At 40.9% G+C, this 23,455-nt stretch overlaps 2 protein-coding genes and 1 long non-coding RNA gene across 8 annotated transcripts in view; 2 read left to right on the top strand and 1 right to left on the bottom strand.

Moving 5' to 3' along the window:
* Positions 1 to 1,765, top strand: part of myo3a (myosin IIIA) — a 71,952-nt gene extending 70,187 nt beyond the window's left edge. For all 6 annotated transcript variants that reach the window (XM_022208033.2, XM_051940602.1, XM_051940603.1 and 3 more), the window contains one exon: positions 1,192 to 1,765. In XM_022208033.2, the coding sequence (XP_022063725.2) occupies positions 1,192 to 1,306 (115 nt within the window). In that variant the 3' untranslated portion in view covers positions 1,307 to 1,765. The remainder of the gene's footprint in view (positions 1 to 1,191) is intronic.
* Positions 799 to 4,013, bottom strand: LOC127531387 (uncharacterized). The gene is made up of 2 exons (XR_007938447.1): positions 3,896 to 4,013; positions 799 to 1,353 (listed from the first exon to the last, which is right to left on the bottom strand). It is a non-coding gene; the product is annotated as an uncharacterized LOC127531387 (long non-coding RNA).
* Positions 2,766 to 22,371, top strand: gad2 (glutamate decarboxylase 2). The gene is made up of 16 exons (XM_022208035.2): positions 2,766 to 3,673; positions 3,913 to 3,975; positions 4,119 to 4,265; positions 4,935 to 5,168; positions 6,240 to 6,330; positions 7,165 to 7,277; positions 7,767 to 7,882; positions 8,250 to 8,329; positions 9,492 to 9,546; positions 9,728 to 9,844; positions 11,524 to 11,588; positions 11,694 to 11,772; positions 11,864 to 12,013; positions 12,415 to 12,522; positions 15,029 to 15,118; positions 17,927 to 22,371. The coding sequence occupies exons 1-16, from the start codon at positions 3,598 to 3,600 to the stop codon at positions 18,098 to 18,100; spliced, it is 1,758 nt and encodes a 585-aa protein (XP_022063727.1). The 5' UTR covers positions 2,766 to 3,597; the 3' UTR covers positions 18,101 to 22,371.
* Positions 22,372 to 23,455: the final 1,084 nt, after the last annotated feature.

The raw sequence follows: 23,455 nt of genomic DNA, 5'->3' as shown, positions 1-23,455 counted from the left end.
TGCTGTGCACCCTATCACATACTATATACTTTAACTACTGATCCCCAGACGCAATCACAAGTTACACTCTTAATATTTTTTTGACTAAATTGTTTAAGAAGTTGTCGCTCAGTCGTATTTGACAATATTTGCCTGAACATACTAATGCCACCACTGTGCGAAAAGAAAATGTGTTTTAAGGGAATTCAGACATCTGTTTTGAATAGAATCTCCCAATAATTATCCAGTTTAGTTGATAAAAGAATAGAAGAATAAGTTTTAAATGCAGAGGAATAGTATTTTTATTGTACCAGCAGACTGAACTTCTTTTCAGTCTGGTGCTAACCAGTGATGTCAGACTCACCTCAAACTGCACTTTTGCATCACGACAGCAGGGTGAACCCAACGTGAAGCCAATGCGGAAGTACCTTAAACCTGCATTCTTTTGAACAACCAGCAGGGGGCACCTTCTCCGGTGGCAAAAACAAATAGAGACATATGTGAAAATGATCATAATTCTTGCTTGATTTATTAACTCAGTAATAATTTTCCTTATGAGATGATGGTCTCAATCACTAGTTTAAAGCGTCCTTCAATACAACGTGACGTTAAATTTGTAAATTATGGCCTCATTTAGAGTAAAATAGATGATAAAACATGGTATATTTTCAGGCGTGGCAACGCTAATAAGAAGGTTTTTGACTTCTCCAGTCAGATCCACTAGTTATTGGTTATGTCCACAGACAAAAATGGCAGCAACCAAATTCCACACTCATGACTTTAAAATGGTGGTCCACAAACCAATAAATAACATACCAGTGAATACGTCCATCATTTATTACAATCTGTGGCTTCCATAAGATGCCCCAAATTAATACATTTATTTGATTTGTGATCTGAAGTTTCACGAGTTGATTGGCAACTGATGTGAGATGCCTCTATGCCTTTGTTTACAAATTATCTTTTTTACAAAAATGTCACATTCCAAGAACACGTCCACACATGAACGTCATCCATTTTCCCTCGTGTCTGGTCGTTTCTTTAGACAGCCCGTGCACATGATAAATGGCAGGAGACGATAAACAATATGAAAACCTTCTCTCGAACACGAATCTTTTCATTTCCTTTCTTCTCGTTCTGTTATTTTGTTTGTTTCTTTGTTTGTTTACATCTTTCAAACTATCTCCTGCTTTTTGCCGTCTGTCTTGGCAGGCGTTCTGTCCCCAGAATGTCGTCCACGGAGAGCCGGACTGAGGACAACCCGTACGACTTCAGACACCTGCTGAGGAAGACCTCGCAGAGACGAAGGCTCATCAAGCAGTACTGAAGGCAGGACGGAACGTTTTGGACACTTGGCACCGAAACTCTCAAAATCTGAAACACAGCAGCAATCATATCGTGGTATAAGAAGAATGCATATTGCGTGCATGTGATGGAATACAGCTTAAAACACCTTTAAACGGCTGGAATTTAAGCTGCTGTGTTTGTCACTGGACAGATTAACTTCCAAGCTAATTGTGTCGGATAGAGAGTGAATGTAAATACCAAAATCATAAACTTTTAATCTTCAATCTGTAAATTAAGATTTATTTATGAGATCTGTAATTTAGTCGTTGATATACAACATTTTCTTCTTTTGGTGTCGGTTTTCTTGCTCTTGAACTTTAACACTTTCAATTCATGTTGAAGAATATCATCTTCTGCAGCGTTTTAATGTAAGAAATGTACATTATTTCCTCCGCTTAATGTCTGGTTTCTTCATTTAAACATAAAATATATGACAATACTTGATGTGTTTCATCTATTTTTTTTTAGCTGCTAGCTTGTTCTCCCTCATTTTGATGCAATAATGTTTGTAGACTCATATTCATCTCCCCATTTTTTGCTGCTATGCACACAATAATCACTGCATTTGAAATGGTTTTGCTTTTTATTTGTTGAAAAGATTCTTTGTTTTGTGCGAGGAAAAAAAACCTCCAAGCTGTCAGATTGACTCAACAGAAGCAGCTGTGTTATGATGGTATCAAAGCATCCCGTGTGAATCCCTGTAGTCTGCTTCTTTTCCATACTGACTTGAACATTTCTTTCAGACTCAACCACTAACCTTTCCAGTGACATTTCAAAGGAGGAAACCCCCCACAGGGGTTGTTAGTGAATCCCCAGCTACATGGTGGCTGCACATTGGTACAAAAACTACATATATGGGACGAAATGCATCCTGAAAAAACAGTCAACAAAGGAGGACAACTGAGAAATACAGCAGATTCTAATGGTCCTCCACAGAATTAGCAGAAATTGAATTAAAATGTACTATTGCTGCCATTTAAAACACCAAAAATTTAATCCACAATTTAAATTATGTTGGAAAAAATCCCAGTTAAGGTTGAGATGAGTCATTTTTGAGAAACCACTTGCATTACTGTAAATTGAATTGTCTTTGCCAAAGGGTTCAGTTTATTTTAATCACTTTTTTGGGCATTTGAAGGTTGGTCGTGATTGCATTCATAAATCACAGCAGATTTGTCTCAATCTTGACACAGGGAGAATGTGGGATTTTGGTACTGTAATTTCCTAATGTTCAATTTGTATTTCTTGCCTCAGCCAATCCAAACTCTCCAAACCCAGATGCGTAAACAAACCGAGAACCAGAAAGCATTTAAACACGCACAAAGGAGCTCGAATTTAAGTTTTTTTCTGGAATATTTATGATATTTTACGTGCGAAAAAAATGCATAGAAAGAGATTTTTGTAAAGTGTAAATCGTGCGTAACAAACACTTTGGGAGTAACGCGCTCCGGCGCAGAGCGCAGAGAGGAGGGACCCATGCGCACTTTGTGGATTTGAACCGACTCCTCTCGCCTCCCCGCTGTTTTCCTGCACCGGAGGCGGGCAATTAGAGCAGTCTGCCGCCAAGAAATGGGTCCGACGAATTAGTTTGGGCGCTCGCTGCCTGCTATGGAGGCTAAGCTGGGCGCGCAGAGGGCACAGAAATGTTGGGGGTCTGTGGAGTCACGACGCACGACGCAAACGCAGCTCGTCATGACCTGAAGTGAATCACGATGGGATTTCTTTGGTGACGTGAAATTTAGGTTGGATGCAATTAGGCATGGCTTGGGTGCTGCATATTTACCAGCAGCTGTGAGCGCCGTAGCTGCTTTTTTAAATACCACTTCCCATCGCCTCGTCTTGTTTCTTTTTTTTTAATTTCCTGTTTTTGATTTAATTAGAAATGTAGCTTTCCGTTAAGGGCAGACATTTCCCTGCATCCTCAACTTGCTCCAGCTGATTTTTTTTCTCCTCTCTCTTCTCGTGGCTCTGGTGGAGTCAAGTGTTTGCGGATTTCTCTGCTCTCTTTTCCGTGCTTCGTGCACCTGTGGACGCCCGCACGACGCACAAGGAGGACGCTTCTTTTTGTAATTCGTGTGCGCATTTCTTCGTTCCCCGCCTCGCTCGCTTTATTTTTTAGGGTGCTTCTTTCCTCCCTTGTGGCGTAAAGGCGGATGCACGGCTGGATTTGCAGCAGTCGGGTCACATTCAGCACCACATCACCTCGGAACAGCTCCCGGTCGTCGCGTGTGGATGGGCTCTGCCGGTCTCCGTGTCTAACTACCGGCAACAATGGCTTCACACGGTTTCTGGTCCCTCGGCGGAGATAATGCGGGGGCCAACACCGGCAATCAGAGCCCCAGTACGCGTGAGTGTGTTTTTTAATGTCTCCAAACCACCTCTCGTGGATTCGAGCTTTAATTCCAGCGCATTGTGTCCATCCCAGCCAGACAGGCCTGCTGCTTCCAGCTGCTTGTTTTACGCACAAAGAGGCTCCTTTTATGTGCTCATTTAATTCCAAGTTGCATTTTTTTTTATCTGTGTGATAAAGTTGGACTTAACCCGAAGCATCCCCATTTGATTTACCCACCTTCTTCTCTCTTGCAGCCAGGGCTTGGTGCCAAGCGGCGGCCCAGAAATTATCCGGAGGAATCGGATCGAAATTATGTGGTACGTTTGGTTTCAGCGTGCTGCTGCTGCTGGTGGTGGTGGTGGGTGGATGAGGGGAGGCTATCTGGTGCCTGCCAGTTCTATCATGTGCATATGAGGTGATAAAAATATGATCTCGGTGCTGTTTTTGTGGCTTTCCAAAGCGCTGCTCAATGTCGGGGAAGTGGAGAAACCCGCCGACCCGGACGCCAAGCAGCCGCAGCCGCAGACCGCTGCTGGAACCTGCGGCTGCAACAAATCCTGCAACTGCACCAAAGCTCCTTTGGTCTTCTCCGACCTCTATTCAACAGGTACAAAAACTAAAAAAAAAAAAAATAAGCAAAACACAATGTTAAGATGCCTTATTTTAACACTGCACGACTCCAGGTGTGTTTTCCTGCATTCAAACGTGGCCTTGCGTTGCGTAATTTCCATTTAAATGTCCTTTAAATGCGTATTTTCAGTTAAATATGTAGTTGTTCCTTATAAATAAATAAAAATCATGCCACAACACGTTAAATAATTGCACCTAATAATACAAACTTTCCTATAATTGTCATTAAACTGGCGCCAATTTGAAAAAAATATCTGAAATGATGTAGCTTTTGGGTGAGGATAGAACATTTATTTATACATATTTGTCTTTGAAATGTTTACAAGATGCAGTGGGGAGTTATGTTTTGCAGAAGAAAGGCTATTTCGGAGAGGTCACCTTCACAAAAATCTCCTGTTTTTAGGTGTTCATCGTGGCAGAAATCAGTCAAATTCAAAACATCTGTTTCGTTTTTCAACCTGTAAAAATAACCAAAGCTGTTGTCTTTTTGTTTTGGACGTCTACGGGATAATTTCACAGCAAAATAGCAGATTTAAAGGCCTGCAAATGATGCGTGGAAACATTTTTCCCCCATCACATTCCTTCAAATCCTGGAATATAAATCACAAAATGTCTCCACTGCTGATGTTTTGTTTTCCATCCTCAGACCTGCTACCTGCCATGGATGGCGACACCAAAACCATGACCTTCCTGCAAGAAGTTGTGGATATTTTACTGGCCTACATAGTGGAGTCTTTCGACCGGGAAACGAAAGTGATCGATTTTCATTATCCAAACGAGCTGCTCCAGATGAACAACTGGGAGCTGCAGGACGAACCGGCCAGTCTGGATGATATCTTGATCAGCTGCCGTGCAACGCTCAAATACGCCATCAAAACAGGTAGGAGAGGCTTTGGATTGCTGCGTGCCTGCCAGATGTCAAATGCGCAAGTTTGAAAACGTGCAAAAATGTAGCTTTGCATGCTGGGATTTTTTTATTTTTTTAGACGTAGGCCTGAATTTGCGGCCTGCTGCATGCTTTTATGTGGAGATTGCAACCCTTAATATGTCAATTAAAATCAAAATATTATAAAAAAAAAATAAAACAGTTAAAACAATGAGAGCAAAGAAAGTCATATAATGTGCAAATGACTTTTTAGTTTATTTGGCAAATATAAACATTTACATACACCAGCTGCAAAAATAGTGAAAATAAATAGGAAAAAAAGGAAATTAAATGCAATATTCTGTGTTTAAGAAATAATAATAGTAATAAATGATGCCACTAAAGCATCAGCATGGAAGTTGTCCCCCCCTTTTTTTACTCTCCTCCTGGCCAGCAGACCGATAAATGCAGTGACGCAGTAAATCTGGTTGAGCAAGTAGCAGATAATGGGCTAATAACCAGGCTTCATAGGCCAAGTCCATTATTGTCTCCTGAGTGACACACAGCAGGAGCACATTTACAGCAACAGCACGGGACAGAACCAAACAAAAATAGATGTATTTATCTGGATTTTTTTTTAAATTTTCACCATTTAATAAAAGGCTTTTAATGCAGCTGTAAGTGGATTTTGAGGATTTATGGCAGTAACTCTAACCTCTGCTATAAAAATGCACACAGGAGAAGCTATAACTACTATCTGCTTCTGACAGACCGTTACAAACCATTTATTCTTTCTGTAATGTCTATAAATGCAGTGTGATGCAGCCTCTGATCATAAGATAATAATGTATTTTTTGGGGTGTGTTCACCCTTTAATAAATCTCCACTCCACCCCATGCAAAACCAGACATCTTCCGTATTTCCCCACATTCCTAACTAGCAATTAAAGCGTTTCCGAGATGACACACACTGCTCCTTTTTGCACAAACCCACGCACGAAGCACATTTCAATTTTGCCTGACTCCAGATAAAGCTGCAGCCGCCTCACGCCCTGCTTCTCTTCCCTCCATCCCTCCTTCCGTTCAGCCCACCCCAGGTACTTCAATCAGCTCTCCACAGGATTAGACATGGTCGGGCTGGCAGCCGATTGGCTAACATCCACCGCCAACACCAACATGTAAGTATGTGGCCCGGCCTCGTCCCGATTTTAAATGCTGATAATGATAATGACAATGAATTCCATTTCCGGTCCATCTGCACGCACTCTGCTGTGCGTCTGCACCGCCTGATAGCGGCTTCTTCTTTTTTTTGTCACTCAATCATGGCAAATGAAAAGGGGTGAAATGAAAGACACCCCTCCTTTACTCCCCCCTCCTACCCCTGCCTTTCATCCCTCCCCCTCACCTCTGATCCCCATGGGGATTCAAGGGGAGGAAAATTAGCTCTGAAATTAAATTCACACTAATCTGGAGCTAATTTTTTCAGATGTGTGTTTTGGGGCTGATAAACTCCTCGGCTCTGGCAAACTGTGAAGCGCTGCGACATAGGGCCGCTGTTGACACTGCGGTTTTTAAAATGACTGCAGTGAATACACCACAAATTAATATGAAATATATATATATATATATTGCAAGACACACACTGAAAATGTACTTGTGCAGCAGCAGGAGGGATGAAAACATGGGAATTCTACACAGCAGAGAGCACATCTGAGTCGATAAAAATGTAGATTTTGATGCAAAAAGAATTCAAATCTTCAAGTAAATTATACGTTTTTGTGAATGCTAGTGTATTTATTCAAAAGCAAGAAAGCATCAGTGCATTTTTTCCTCTTTAGAAATGAATTTGAAGCCGATAATCCTGCAGCTTTATAAGAATTTAGGCATTTTCAAAAAGCTCTGTTGCCCAAAATGCAGCCAAAAAACACCATCAGTTTCTTGTGGTGATGAGTCACGATAGCGCCGTATTTGTGTGACCGCTGAAGCCATGTGATGTGCCTTGTGTAACGCAGGTTCACCTATGAGGTGGCTCCTGTCTTTGTGCTGCTGGAATACGTCAGTCTGAAGAAGATGAGGGAGATCATTGGCTGGCCGGACGGGCGAGGAGATGGCATTTTCTCTCCCGGTAAGGCGACGCCGATCCCAGCCACCCCTCTGCTCCGCTGCGAATGGAACCGCCTCTGTGTGCTGTAATGTGTCAATTTGCATTTTGATGATATAAATAGAACTCGTTTCAAAGCCAATTAGCATAAAATCATTTTCTTTTTCTAGCTTAAGCCCCCCCTGTCCTCTCCTGTCCCTCCCTCCCTCCCTCCCTCCCTTCCCGATCTTTAATTTCTCTCATGCACTTGCCGTTGACACATGATGAGGAGCAATCACTGGAGAATTTAATGACAAAGCCTGTGATTGGCTGCAGCGTTGTGGACAGTGAGCAGTGATTCTGGTTGCTGTGTCATCCCTCAGTAAAACAGGCTGTAAACAGACTATTTTATTGTTGTTTCTTCGCTTTCAACATGCATGGACATCCTGGAAGTCTTGTTTCAGTTAGAAACCCTGCATCACTCCCCTGAGACACCGCCTGGCTGTAAATCACTGAGTCCTGTCTGTCCTCCAGGTGGTGCTATTTCTAATATGTATGCCATGCTGCTGGCCCGCTTCAAGATGTTCCCTGAGGTGAAAGAAAAAGGGATGTCGTCTGTCCCCAGACTGGTGGCCTTCACATCCGAACATGTTTGTATTTAAATCCAGCTCACTGCATCGTCACTGGCATCAAATAATGAACATTCTCTCAAATCAAATGGCAAAAACATTCTTTTCGTGTGCAGAAATGACAAAAAACAGCCTCACGTTAGCTGCTGCAGTCTTTCAAAAGTGATTTTGTGTCACTTTCATGAGCTGACATTAAGTGTCGGACGCAGAAGGACACGAGGTGGCCTCGTCTGTCGCATTATATGTCACCTCTTTCATCTCTGAAGGGCATTTGAAAGATGCTAAAGCCATTAGATGACACACATACTGTTCATTATTGCTGCACATTTGCTACATATTTACAGATTTTATGCCTCTCTGATCTGGTGCCTCTCCTCTCGTCTTTCAGAGCCATTTTTCAATCAAAAAAGGTGCAGCAGCTCTGGGCATCGGGACTGAAAGTGTGATCTGCATCAAAGCAGATGAAAGGTAAAGTCGGCTTTGCATTTGAATCTTTTCCACTGGTGTGAAATAATTAGGTGCATTTACTCGAGTGAAACACGTGAGCTCAATATTATGGCACTTTTACAGCAATATTTCCCGTTTTTTTGGAATTTTATACACAATTCCGAGAGTAACGGCCGTGGTGGAAATAATGTGAGGTGTTGGGATGTGATCTTCAGTGTAAATGGATGCAGGTGTGTTTCTACAATTAACAAAGACGACATTAACCCCCAAACACAATGACACTACAAACGATACTCATTAGCAGTGTTTGTACTAGCAAATGCCACCAATTAACAGATGACTGATGTCCAAAATAGAATTAACCTATCACCACTGTGATCATAATATGTTTCATAACAATCGTGGCATCAGTGGGAGAGTATATTTGAAGCACTTAACCACCGTAGTTTCACCATTACTGCTGTATTTGGTGACGTGTGGTCATCAGGCTTCAAACTAATAGATTTAATTCCAGCTGTGCACACTATAGCACCATAGTAATCTCAATGGACAGAAGAAATACATCACACTATTCTACTTACATGTTTCTAAAGGCGCACATGCAACAATGGCTTATTGTCATCAATAAAGCAAACCTGCAGTGCAAATTTTTTTGTCTCCCACTTCTGGCAGCAAGAGGGATTCCACCTGTATGGTCAATACACCACCAATATATATATATGTTTTTTTTTTTATCCTTCTTCTAAAGAAAGAGTTTCTTTTTTTTGCCTGGAGCATCAAAAACTTTCCTTGGATGCTTCCAAGTTTTTGCGGCATAAGCTCCATCATACTCCTAGTGGCTGTTGCCTGCTATTACGCTCCCTCATGCAGACTGTATATGAAGAAATACAAACCCTCTATGATTGCGTAGTTTGGTGTATCGGATCGGGTCACTGAGATCTTGGCAGCGCCCGATTCCTTCCAACTCCTGGCTCATCCAAATATGAGCAAAGAGGTGGAACATAAGTGGAACCTATGGAATATACTTCTGATATTTAATCACAATTTTAGCTGAAATACGATTTAAAATGCTGGATTTTCATCTTATATTGACTATTTGTTTAAGAGAGGATCTTGTTTGCCTAGTGATACACTCATAAACAACCCAAAAGGCAGCTAAAGCTTGTTTTCTCCACTTTTGCAGTGGGAAAATGATCCCGGCTGACCTTGAGAGGAGAATACTGGAGGCCAAACAGAAGGTAACATGACGCACATTTATTACCCGGCTATAAATAGACCGATATTACTTCATACAGCTCTGATTTTATGGCATTCACTGGAGTGAAACGGCACAGATGATGAGCGGGGGCTCTGGAAACATATTGCAACAACAACACCGCGGGTGCTTTACGTGCAGCGTTTCGTTTTGTCTTTGTTCAGGGTTTCGTACCTTTCTTCGTGAGCGCGACCGCCGGGACGACAGTCTACGGAGCCTTCGACCCGCTCATCGCCATTTCTGACATCTGCAAAAAGTACAACATCTGGATGCACGTGGACGTGAGTAAATCTAGAATGAGCTTCCTGCTTCCTCGCGCATGTGGGATGCAGAGGATCCGTCCACAGGAGGGGATTTTAGTGCAGGAATACACAGAACCACAGAGCTCACCACCGAGTTTGACAAATCTATTATGTCTGTCTCGCCTCTAACTGCTTGCGGTTGACCCAGATAGAGAGCCAGCCATTTCCTATCTAACACTGGAGATTAGAAAAACTGGAACAGAGGCTGTAAATCATCTCCTCCCCTGACTTTGCCATCACGGGCCCTCTCACTGAAGGAACTCTATCTATTAATGAAGGTGATTTAGGCCTGACAGGGGGACACCTCTATTAGGAGACATAAATGGTTCTTGTCCATCATTCCTCAACTTGCTGAGTTAAAAAAAAACCCAACAAAACACATCCCTCTTTTGGAGTATTGTGGCATCTGCTGCTTTTGTTGATGTATGTGCTTTTGCGGTGCAGCTTCTTGTGACGTTAGTGGCTTTTTAAGAGAGGCAGGTGACTGAAAACGCACACAGCTTCTTAAATTTAGATCTGTTTATAGCATGATCATCAGCCATCGCATCGGATGAAGGATTTAAGATTATTTATCCTCACGTTTAGTCCTCTAATTGCAAAAAAACATGGACTAACATGCAGCACTAAAACTCAACAAATCGTTATTTTTGTAATCACACAATCTGCTGCTAATTTTCTTAACTGGTTGCATACAATGGTCTTTTATAAGTCAAGGTTAATAGGACACAAGTTACTGATTATCCTTAGCTGACAGAAAAATAACCTCCGGGGGCCTGGCTACACACTGTCCGGGTGTCATTCTGTGCATTTAATCAGAAGTTTCCATCACATTTCACTATAAACATCAGAAAACAGTGATAAATGCAACATTGCAGTAGTCATACTGAGACCTTGATTTCTTGTTTGGTAGCAATCTGCTAATCTTTGGGTTGTAGGTGATAAAGGAGGCTACAGTTTCTTTTAAATCAGGCAGAAGAGAATACATTTTAGTTTCACCTCTTCAGCATGTTATTCTGAGACTCTTCTGTTCCACCATAACCAATGACAGCTATGGGAGCCACAATTACTCCTAGAAAAGCAGGTTGTATACGAGTCAATATATAATTGAGGGACTTTTGAAGTGCATGGGATATATCTGGCATACATTTTTATTAAAACTAAAAAAATAATAATGTTCATTATGATCATGTGAGTTAAGTGTATATTTCAAATGTAATACATGTAAATATACATACAATTGATTATATTATAATCTCAATTGGATAAAGTCCTAAAATAATACTGCACAACTTTATAGGCAGCACAGATTTGTATGCTGAAGCTTCCAAATTGAGACAACTACAAAAAAATGTAATCCATTTGAGCAACTAAGGCTACAATACGAACGGTCCAGAACCCAAGATTTGGAATTTACTCTCTTAAAGCAAAGCAGTCAAGTAATAAATGAATCATGTCAAGAACCCCAAACAGAGAGGTTTGGGTTTGTCCACACAGGCTTAACTGTGTAAAAAAATCTGCTCAAGATTATTCAAATGTTGCCACAAGAAGATTTTTTGAGACTTGATAAAGCTCCTTTACATCTACAGAAGACATGCAGCTTTTGTTATGCACTCAAAGCTATAATATACTTGATAAATGTTTGTCTTTGTGTGCGTCAGGGAGCCTGGGGAGGAAGTCTGCTGATGTCCAGGAGACACAGGTGGAAGCTGGACGGCGTCGAGAGGCGAGTGGCTGTTTGCTAAAGAGGGGTGAAAACAATCAAGAGAGCATTAGAAGCTAATGAGCTTTTGACTTAATGATGACTGATGGTTGTTTCTATTAACTGCAGGGCCAATTCTGTCACATGGAACCCGCACAAAATGATGTCCGTCCCTCTGCAGTGTTCCGCCCTGCTGGTCAGAGAGGAGGTAAACTCAATTTCGTGACAACATGCTGCGTACTCCTGGCTTTGGTTTGGGTTGACGCGATGCCGTAACCGTTCTGGATGCGACTTCACAGGGGCTGATGCAGAACTGCAACCAGATGCACGCCTGCTACCTGTTCCAGCAGGACAAACACTACGACCTCTCTTACGACACCGGAGACAAGGCGCTGCAGTGTGGACGCCACGTGGACATCTTCAAGCTGTGGCTCATGTGGAGAGCTAAGGTGGGAGACGTCCCAGATGGGGTTTTATTACAAAAGCAGTGACACCAAAAGGCTCCTTCAAACAAATTTTTGATATATATGACAAATATTTGGGCACAATTTACTGTATGGGCACAGCTGTTAATAGGATTGAAACCATTTTGCTGCAATCAAATGCTTTATTTGTCTTCCTTTTGCATATTTGAGCTGATAAATTAACTCTCACTCCTGCAATTGTTTGGTTTTACTGCTTTATGGCTAATTCTTGGAATATTATATCCAGATTTCAGGTGTATCAGTGCCAAGAACATTAACTGACATAAAAAACTATAATTATTGCCATTTTTCCTTGCTCTCCTGCCAAAATTCTTTCAGTTCTACTCCAAGACAGATTTCACAAATTGGATTCTTTTCTTTGACAGGGCACCATTGGGTTCGAGGCTCAGATTGACAAGTGTTTGGAGCTGTCGGAGTACCTCTACAACAAGATCAAAGACAGAGAAGGATACGAGATGGTCTTTGATGGAAAAGTATGTTCACATTTATCCTTCGCTCTCCGTGAGGATAATTCATCCGCAGCCACACAATAAGAAAAAAAAGCTCAAATCAGTCCATGTTGCTCCTTTTACCTCAGTGCATTCAGTGTCATTATGGCCGACTTGATTGGCATGCAGAGTGCTCGGGCTTTGTGTTGGATGAATGCCATTTTTACCTCTAGCCAGCCCTATAATGTGCTGCTATTATGCTTAATGAATAGCATAACGGCCTGTAATTGCTCATATGCATATGAATAGAATGGCATCTGTAATATCCTCCACTAAGCTAAACTACAACACAAACATATGTGGGTATGAAGGGGTTATTAAGCTAAAAGTCTTTTATAAAAAGGAGTGCTTGGACACCCAGAGTCATTTGTAATGAAAGCTCTTTAATGTTTCAAGGCTTATTGTTTTCCTGCTGAGCCCCAAAGAGACTAAGAGCATCATAACCCAGAGGGTGATGAGAAAAAGCCAAGTCCTCTGGGCAATGGCCCAGGTGGTCACTTGTCTGCGCCTCCCATTGAGCCATTAAATCAATCTGATGTTGAATATACTACAGCCGAACCAGCCCAGCTGTATAAATGAGGCTGGTGTGCTTGGTTAGTCAGCTGTTGGTAATGAATGCCTTTCCACTCGCAGGCAGGCAGGCAGTCGGCTCTAGTGGGGATACAGATGCCAAAAAATAGAGCTGTGAGGGGCTTTCAGAGATCTAGAGTGTATCTGAAAAAGGAGGCAGGCTACCTGTCTAATGCTGGGAACACTTAATGGGTTTCCACTATGTGATGTGAAATGACATTTTCAGTCCAAAATCAGATGTGTCTTGGGCTAGAGTTACTTTTAGTGCTTTTTAGTTTGAGGTTTCTGAAGGGCTTCAGGCAAGGTTAGCTTGAAATTCTGCAACATGGCTGAATGTGTATGTGTATATTGTGTCGACTGCGTATGGATATAGGTGTAGGTAATGTTTTTAACATGACTATCTTGTATACATGGCTGATTAAATTTGGTATATTGATAATATTTTTCAAAATTTCCTACTTTTAACTTTAACTTGGTTTAGTCTAAAAGCTCAGAGTTGGCACTTATACAAAACAAAAATGATACCTGATTTAAATTTGGCTTCTATCCACCTTGAAGTAGTCTGCTTGTGCAGCGACACACTGCTCCCAGCGCTCCTGCCACGCTTGGAACGCTTTCTGGAAGCCTCGCTCTTTTATCGCATCAAACACCATCTGCGACGCCTGCTGGATCTCCTCCACTGTGTCACAACAGCGACCTTTACACTTGGAAGTTAATTTCGGGAATTAGGAAGAAGTCACAGGGAGCCAAATCTTGGGAGTTGGGAGAGTGAAGAGCGACGACTGCGCTGGTGCGACCAAAAAACTTGTTCAGCATGCTGTTTGTGGGCACGCTGCCAGGACTGAACATCCGATTGCTATCTCACTAAAGTTCATGTCAGTTGTGCGGGATTTTCTCCCTCAGACTCTTCAGGATGTTACTGTAAAACTCAGGATTTGCAGTGTGACCCTGACTAATTAAATTACAATGCATAACTCCACAACTGCTGAAGAAAACAACAGGCCCGCTCTTGTTATGCTCTTGACCTGATGTGCCTTTTTTGGTCTTGGAGACTTTCCTCTTGGAGTGGCCATAGACCCACCAGTATGGGGGTTGGGTCATCTGGAGCTCTATTGACGGAGATCTTTGCAGACTTCACTGTACTGCCATGGTGAAATCCCAAATGCGCACCTGCAAGTGGTGATAAAAATGCACATAACAGGTCCCAGTGTTGATTGTGCAATGCCAAGTTACACATGCATCCTATCCACTTGTACCATTCCTTGTCTCTGTAAACATCAGACATGTACGAGACATTCGCATAGTCCTGCTACCCTTAAACTCCCAAGATTAAATTCACTGTGTCATCTAAAATAAAAACAGATTCAGCAGATCCGTGAATTATTTCTCAACTTAAATCTTTTTATAAACACATTCTGTTGAACAATTTTTGTAGTATAGGAGAAAGTTTCCAAACAAGCTCCCATGTCAGTCCAGTTTGAAGTCCTAGAGCAGTGAAACCATTTGTCCCATCAATTGCAACTTGTGTTGTGGGAGTTTGTTTCCTGCGTTAGTTTAATATTTTAGGACACCTGTGAATCATCTATCATGAAGCCATCTAGACAGACGCCCATCAGTGTTGGGAGCAGTGCGACCTCATAAGTCCAGAAATGTCCCTGTGGGTGCAATTACTGTTGACACACTTTTAGATTGCACTTCGTACGTAAGAAAATGCTCACATGCTTTAATAAGAGTGTTTTCCGTAGCTTTGAATTCACTTTGTCTTCAAGATTCACATTTTTATTCAGTAATATTACCCAAAATATTCAGATTCGTAATAATATGCCAATACAGGAAATCGACCCCGCTCTACGTGTGCGTGTTATTCCTTTGTGTTACCGGTTTATTCCTCTCACCGCTTGTCGCCTTTGTGTTCCCTCAGCCTCAACACACCAACGTCTGCTTCTGGTACCTCCCCCCTGGGATCCGCTACATGGAGGACAAAGAGGAGAAAAAGAAACACTTGCACAAGGTGGGTGAGCCGAGATAAGAGGCCCGACTGCTGTATCTGCCCAAACACACCTTCCATGTGCCCTACAAGCCCGTCATTCATATCCAGCTCGACCATCACATGCCCTTCTAATTAGGGACGGCTTATACTCGGGATTACAAAAAATAAACTTCGCCATGCACATGAGGAAACTGTGACAGTCTTAAAATAGAACGCTGTCACAGATGGAGGGTTAAAAAGAAGTAAGGCTATTCCAATTCGCTAACGTTGTGGCCATTCGGAGGATCCCTCAGCAGCAGAGGATAGTTAATTGACAATTAGGACAACCAGATGGTGTACGTGCCCGCCGTGCAAAGACCGCTCCGTTCTCGCTTCCTTTTCTAAACCCATCAACCATAAATCGTTACCATCTCTGTCATAGTCCTGCAGATGTTTCCTTTTGTTTGCTAAAGTTTGGTTTTGTCGTCACGCTTCCCCGACTAGACTGACTGTTTGGCCAGCTCTTCCACAGACTGAAGGGATGATGTAATGCTGCCCGATTAGCACTTTGAGGAAGAACCGGAGGAGCTTTTCCCGCAGTTTCCACTCGGCTTAATGACTTCTTCTAACGGACGAGGCGAACTGGAAAATTGTCAAAAGGCTGATTTGACGAAAATGAGCAGCAAGTTGATTATTTTACAGCGGGCTTGCCAGCTGCGATAGGACACCTGCAAGAGATTTAGAAGGAATGACTGATTATGTGATGAGGACTGTAGCGCACATACTGGAATCTTTTATACGCAGTTAACTACTCTAACAGACTCTAATCTGTCACTGAAACCAACTTTGTTTCCCTCAGGAGTTAGCTGAGATTTCTCCGCTTAATACCACCAGATTCATTAACAATCTTGCTAGATTATGCTGGACTTTGCGGTTATGTGAGTTACAGTTAAAGCTGCACCAAACTGTCACTTGAACTTACTGTATCTCATGTAGATCCTGAAGTTGCGTAATTGTTAATTTCGAGCTAAAATGATGTTTCAGGGAAACTGAGATGCTTTCGCTCACAGTAAGATGTCTGGTGTTGGTCAAAACAAGGCGTGCGAGTTTCAAAGTTGAAATTGAATCTGCCACCGCCCGTCACAGCGCAAAATCCACACCGCCATCAACACTCTGCCGAGCACAAAATAAATGACTGTCACCGCTTTGCTCTCGGAGATAACCTCTCAACTTGGCAGCAGCCAGCGATCACAGTGCCGTGTAGCCGGCTGGTGTCAGATTTAGTTGTCAGACTGGTGGGAGATAATGAACTACATGGATCAGGATCCCAGTAGTCGGAGAGGAAATGCGAGTCGTGTCGCTGCTGTTCAAACCAAACAAACAAAACCAAAAGATAATCTGATTACACAGTTTTCTAAAACGAGAAAGAGAACAACTGTTTGAGTCATTGTTTCAGACTCACAATCAACAAACGTCATCAAGGTGAATTTACATTTTATTCTCAAAAACTGTGTTAAAGGTGTTTGAAAAAATGACTCACTTATGGTTAGTTTGTTAAAGTTATAGTCTGATTTCAGAGTGCGGTTTGTTTTACAAAAATTGAAAATGAATGATCAAAGAAAACCAAATGATGTTATAGCTGCTCAGACCACTGATACAGAGCAACTTCAAGACACACTGACTGTGCAGGCACATATTTTTATAGGAATAAAACAGGACTTTTTACTTCAGAGACAGTTTCACTTTTTGACAGGATGAGAGAGCAATAGCACAAGATTGTATATAGATATAAAGTGGCACAGAATAACCAAAAGTTATCCCAGTACTTTTTTATTTTAAATGAGACAATCATGACTTACAACTTTAATGTTCAATGTGTTTTCAGTTGTACTGAGTGATTCACCAAACATTATGTTTTACTTTGTTATATTCAGTGTAAGCTTATTAATCAAATGTAACGATGTCATGGCCAGATCATTATGTAATGTTATAGTATGGTTTTGCATAACAGAAATAGTCTATCAGTACTATGATTTAGATCCAACCATTGGTTTTGAAAGTCAAAACTGAAAAGTCACAATTTTGAAAGTTGCAAAGAGAGGATTTTAACTAATAATGTAATTGGTAATTCTATTATTCTGTGTGACTCTGAATGCTGTCGAAATTTTGCAATCAGCTTTATGCAAGTGTAGTTGGTGATCAAGTTTGTTCATGCTCAAATAGTTTATGCAATAATAAACAACTGTTTTCATCTTCCCCCAATAAACCAAGCTGAAGTAATGATCAGAGGCATGGATAGACTTTGTGAAGGGGGCTAAGAGGTCAGGGTGCCCTGGGCTGGAGCATCTGTATGAAGTGACAGTTTGAAAGTCAGAGAGTTCAGTTACAAGTCACAAAACAACCACAATGAATCTAAAAAGGACTAAAAAGATACTCAGACTTACCGCAAAAAATATTCAAAATGGCCATAAAGACTCAAAACAACTGCCAAGGAGCCAGAAAAGACCACAAAGAGACTCAAAATAGCAGCAAATAGACTCAAAACCACCACAGAGAGACTCAGAACAACCACAAATAGACTTAAAATGACCATAAAGAGATTTGAAATGATCACAAAGTAAGTCCAAATTACCATATTGAGATGCAGAACAACAAAAAGACTCAAAACAACAAGAGAAACATTTTAAACGACCACAAAGAGTTTCATAATGACCACAGACTGAGTCAAAAAATACCCCACAGAGATGGAAAACTCCCAAAGGGCCCATTTGCATTCCTTGAATCCATACAATGCTTTCCTGATTCTCTCCTGAAGCAGTAATTCATGCTGTATGTGTTGCATGCTGTCAGGTGGCCCCGGTGATCAAGGCCAGGATGATGGAATACGGGACCACCATGGTCAGCTACCAGCCACAAGGGGACAAGGTCAACTTCTTCCGCATGGTGATCTCAAATCCTGCTGCTACCTTCCAGGACATCGACTTTCTTATCGAGGAGATTGAACGACTCGGTCAAGATCTATAAGACTCCTCGAACCGAACCCTCCTGTACTTTTCCCCCCCTTGACGGATGAATTGTTTGTCGTGAATGTACTGGTAAACTTTTTTCTTTTCTCTCTCTTTCCTTCCAAAGTCACATATTTAAGAGTATATTTGAGAAAAAGATCAACAGATATATCCATATATTATGTATTGTAGCTTTGCCGTGGACTGACTGGGTCCAAAGCTATGTAAAAGTGCTTCTGTCTGCCTTTCCTATAGTGTAGTATATCTCAGAGTAGTGTAAGTGATGTAACTTTGTATGTACTTTTTGTGATATGAAATGCTTGTGCAATAAGTCGGTGAGGAAGAGTTTATTTTTGAATCATTTCTCATTTGCCGAGTATGTTGTTAAGTGCCAAATGTGGTTGTGTTCTACTGTAACATTTTAAACTTCTGGTTTGAAAACAAAAATAGCACTTCACCTTACCTCAGCTTAATCAACTGCCTTTACATCTGCACATAGTTCTTCAAAGCAGTGATTTTGGACTAAAATTCTCCTCACCGGTGCAGTACCAGCACATGTTAATGAACCATCATGGATTTGGAAACACGAAAAGAAGGCGAGGGACAGATTTCACCACCGCAAAGTCAATTTTAAGCATTTAAAGTCATGCAAGTTCATTGTGCATCGCCTTGGCCTTTGATGGTTTAATCTGCAGCCTGTTTATTAAGACTTTTTACTCTGTGTCCCTCTTCCTAGTGTATTTAAGGTGACTGTAATGGCTTGTTAAACCCAGTTTGTTTGAACTAGCTACATATCAAAAATGGGAACCATTTCTGTCCAGGCTGTATATTTAGCTGTGCTGAGTGTTACTCTTACATGTTAGAATGATGACCAACATTTCAGTTATAATCCCTAAGTTTTCTAACCCAGTTTAATGGGCAACATTTTTTTCTGCAGTGTTCATGCAGTGGGGTTGTATCCTGTATTTGCTGCTTTGTGTAGCTGTGCTCATTGTTACTGGTGGAGAAGTTCGAGCAGTTTACCAGCTGTGCAAAAGTCAAAAGCCCTGCATGTGAACTTGTACTGGTATCTGACATTTTTCAGGGAGTTTGCGTTGCTAAAGAACAATATCAATACATTGTTGACTAACTTTGTGGGTATGTCTTTTGAAGGAACTCCATGTAAATGTCAAAGTTTTTTTTATTCTTTATTTTACCAGGTAAGATCAGTTGAGAACAATTTCTCATTTACAATGATGACCTGGCAAGAGGCCCCCAAAAGTGAGAATCTTAAGATTTGAAGCTGTATATAAAGCTGCAGGAGGCAGAAATCTTTAAATGACCAAAAAACACAGAATTTGAAAATACTGCCCAATTCCTGCAGCTCTTCTCTGTCTATCTGAAGCCCCTTCCACCAGATGAACACGGGGGTATGTATGCGATTCAAAGACCCAAAAATAGTCCAAAAGTAACATTCACTTGCAGCCTTTTTATGGGATGTCAACTCCACTTTTCTAAGTTGGAGGTCCGTGATTATCCCGTTGCACCGCCGCATCTAATCTCCACTATGCTGCCTCACCTGATCTGACTGAAAATACCTATGATTGGCCTGAAAACAGATCCAAAAAGAAATGCAATACTCTGGTTTCCTCTCTTACTATTTGAATTAAAATAAGCTAAAAGGTAATTATGGAATTTTTTCCAAATGATGCCAAAAAAAAACAAACAAACACTGCCTACCCTAGCTTTAAATAAACTGCCACAGAGCCACAGTGGATTGAATACATTACCCAGAGTGCAGTACGGGCCCAACACCAAAGTCTTGAGGCAGGAAATGCTGGTAGATTTAATTAGCCATGATGTTAGACTGCTTTTTGGGGCATTATATGACCTGCAATACCGTCTGTGTCCACTCTTTCCCCTGCATTACTCTTGGCCATTTCAACTAGGACCTGCATTATTACAATAACCACTTCAATATCCACTGAAATCTTAAGGATTATAACTATAAATCTCATCTTACAGAAATTGTTTGACACTCATGTTTTTTGGACGAGCACTTACTGAAAGATCTTGAGAAGCTGGGAACGGGGCAATAAATGGTGTTTTTGTGTGAATACGGGAACTTCGACAGACTTGCAGCTACTGTATACCTGACATCACTTGCACTAAATCATAGTGGGGAGGAGCAGCGTCCCTTAGCATTGCAACTGAGATTTCTTCTGTATTCATTCACGAGCAATATTTGAGTATGGGTCCAATCTATATATATATATGTCCTGCAAAATATCAAAAGAATTTAAAATGTACAATAGTAAAAAGATAATCAACTTTCCAGACCAAATGCACAGTAGTTAGCAAAGAATAAATTAAAAAAGAAAGAACTACAAACATGCTTTCCGTAGGTGGGTTAGTTGTTGGAATGTGAACCCTGGTTTAGCAAGCAGAGGTTTTGTAGCATTTTCATTAGAACAAGTTAGACAAGCACAATTTGCTCAACATGGTCGCTCAGTGTACAATCACTTTTGATCATAGATTGTAAATAGTATTTCAAGATGTCCTAAGTACATATCTTTGTGTATACATACATGTATATAAGACATATAACCAGAGACTATTTGTGAGGTAAAGTTATTCATATTTTCTCTATCTCCAATATAGATGACTTGTATTTTCATCCTGTTAGTCCAGAAGGCTTTTTTCCCTGTGTGTATGTGTGTATGTCAGATACTTGACTTGGTTTGTGACTCTTCTAGCTATTTCAAAGAAAACGAGTTTCAGGGACTGGCTTTACAGAAATTGACAGATTTCACCTTGAACTACTTACGAGTCTCCCTCAACGATACAAGACTCTGGTGTTTGGACTTCTAAACGAATATGCAAAGCCATTTTGACTCTGAAACGCCGTGTTTTTTGTGCACAAGTGATACTTGACGGTATGTGCCAACGTGTACCTTAGTGTGTTTGTAACTGTGTTGCCTTAGTATCAATTTTCCAGTATTGTCTAGTTTTCCTCCAGAGGGGAGGTTGTGCACTTTAGAGTATACACATGACCTAATAACGTGCAATGTCCAATGGTTGTCCATGAGTTGATGTTTTAAAAAAGAAAAATTCTGCTCAAAAAATGTAACTTAAGCTCTTCGGTCTGAATGTGTCTTGAATCAAGGGTCTGTTGGAAATGAAAGCATTTAAGTTCTTTTGCAGTTTGTAGATATTGTAAAGCTTCTTAACTGTCTCAACGCCTAACCTAATTCCTGCTCATAGCTCTCTTCAGTCCCCCAAATACAATTGGCGAACACACTATGACACAGACAACATCAGATTTATTACAACAACAAAGGGATCTCACTGTGGTAGTCTTGGAAAGCCAGACACTTTGTTTCTCTTGCTGCTGCTGCTAGACTTGCTTCCTTTGCACGTGCATGCGATGCCTTGCTTATCCAGCTTGTTTGATATACAGTCTCCTATATATCTATTTCTATATCTATAAATATATATACATATATACAGTACGTGTGGCTCCTGTAATTAGCTTTAGTGTCCAATGTATAGCTTAGCCTGTAGAATAGTGCACTGTCGCTCTAGCCTTTACATGTGATCTCTGTGTCTTGGGCTTCCTGTGAAGTTTCTTTGTGCCGCAAAGCATGCTAACCTCGCCTAGCACTGTAATCCTCTCCGCGCTTGATCTGACTTTCTCTATCCTCTGTCTTTCTGCTTGAAGACTGTCGCAGCTCTGAACGTAGCGTATTATATCTATATGTGTAGTCCCTCAGCATGTCTCTCTGAAAGCTCTTCTCTGCTCTGCACCTGTATGACCTTTTCTCTCTTTCTCTTCTGCTTCGCCCTCTGGTAGCAGTGACAATGTAACCTCGCGCTTTCCTGTAACGTTTTCTTGGCTACCCGCTGTCCTTCTGTTCGCGTGTCTGAGCCGGTATGTTGACTCGTGTCATGGTGCCACAGTGCCAACGATTGTTGCTTTTACCGAGGCCCTTGACTTCTGTGGGATGTGTGAGAAACAAATGATCGAGATTTGACTGTCTGAAACTTGCCTCAGTGCAAGTGTTGTTAGATTTAAACAAAGGAATAAAGAAGAAGCATACCCTAGTTTCCTGCTTACGAGAAATAATGTTTGTTTATGAGAACAATTTAAAACCCCCTAGTACTCAGACTGCAGTTAATTTCACTGAATATGGTGCAATTTTGAATCATATATTCTGCAAACTGCTGTGCTAGCTTCTCAAACATTCATTTGTCCTGAACTATATGTTACTCTTGGGAAAATAGAAATAAATATTGTCAAAACAAAAATCATTTGTGTTTCTCTTCTTTTATTTCCAATAGTTTTTGCCATGACAAAGTATATACATCATTTCTGCCTCATATTGGATGAATTTTAGTGTTACATGAACAGAAAATGTTGCAACCGTTACATAAATTTGTGGAAAAGGTCCTTGAACAGTAAAGTGGGACACGAGAAGTGGTACTTTCACAGCACTACAAGGTGAGGACGGCTCAGCGGTGCCAGTAGAGCACTGTTCATGTTTATGTAATCTTTTGCAGACCCCAAAGTTCATATTTTTATTGCCTCTGAAAATTATAAAATGACAAAGTCACAATGCAGCAAATGGGCTTGGTTTGTAGTCATAGCCTGCAGCAACGTTTCAAAATACAAAATAAGCTTGCAAAAAGAGTATTTTAAATCTTCTTAAAATAATCTTAAATCAATATCGAATTTTTTCTAGAGCATTAAAGTTTTGCGAAGACAGGGGGCGGGGCTACTTTATTGACAGTCTGGTCTGGAACGATTGACAGGTCCTATGGAGGAGGCATAGACTGTATATAAAGATATACAGATATACATCACAAATAAAACTCCTTTAACTTAACATCTGTAAACAAAACAAACATTTCAATAAAGTTTTCTGTTAGAGTTTGTGTTCTTCTAAGTTTAACTCCAAGATTTTAAATATTTTCATTTACTGCAAATGAATATCTAGCCCAAGTGTCTCATTAATAATCATTATCAGCCTTAAAAACCCACAAAACGTAATAATTTAGCATGTCGTCCAATAATGGAAAAAAAATGGTCATAGTTTAGTATGTCATCCGAAATAGCACAAAAACGTCATAGTTTAGTATGTCGTCCGAAAATTGACAAAAAACGTCATAGTTAAGTATGTCGTTCGAAAACGGACAAAAAACGTCATAGTTTAGTATGTCGTCCAAAAATGGACAAAAAACGTCATAGTTAAGTATGTCGTTCGAAAACGGACAAAAAACGTCATAGTTTAGTATGTCGTTCGAAAGTGGACAAAAAACATCTTAGTTTAGTATGTCGTCTGAAATGGAAAAAAAGGTCATATTTTAGTATTCCGTCCAAAATAGCACAAAAACT

Source organism: Acanthochromis polyacanthus, chromosome 20, assembly GCF_021347895.1.
Source record: "Acanthochromis polyacanthus isolate Apoly-LR-REF ecotype Palm Island chromosome 20, KAUST_Apoly_ChrSc, whole genome shotgun sequence".
NCBI lineage: Eukaryota > Metazoa > Chordata > Actinopteri > Pomacentridae > Acanthochromis > Acanthochromis polyacanthus.
The sequence above is the reverse complement of the archived record's forward strand: the minus strand, read 5'-3'. Positions and strand labels throughout refer to the sequence as shown.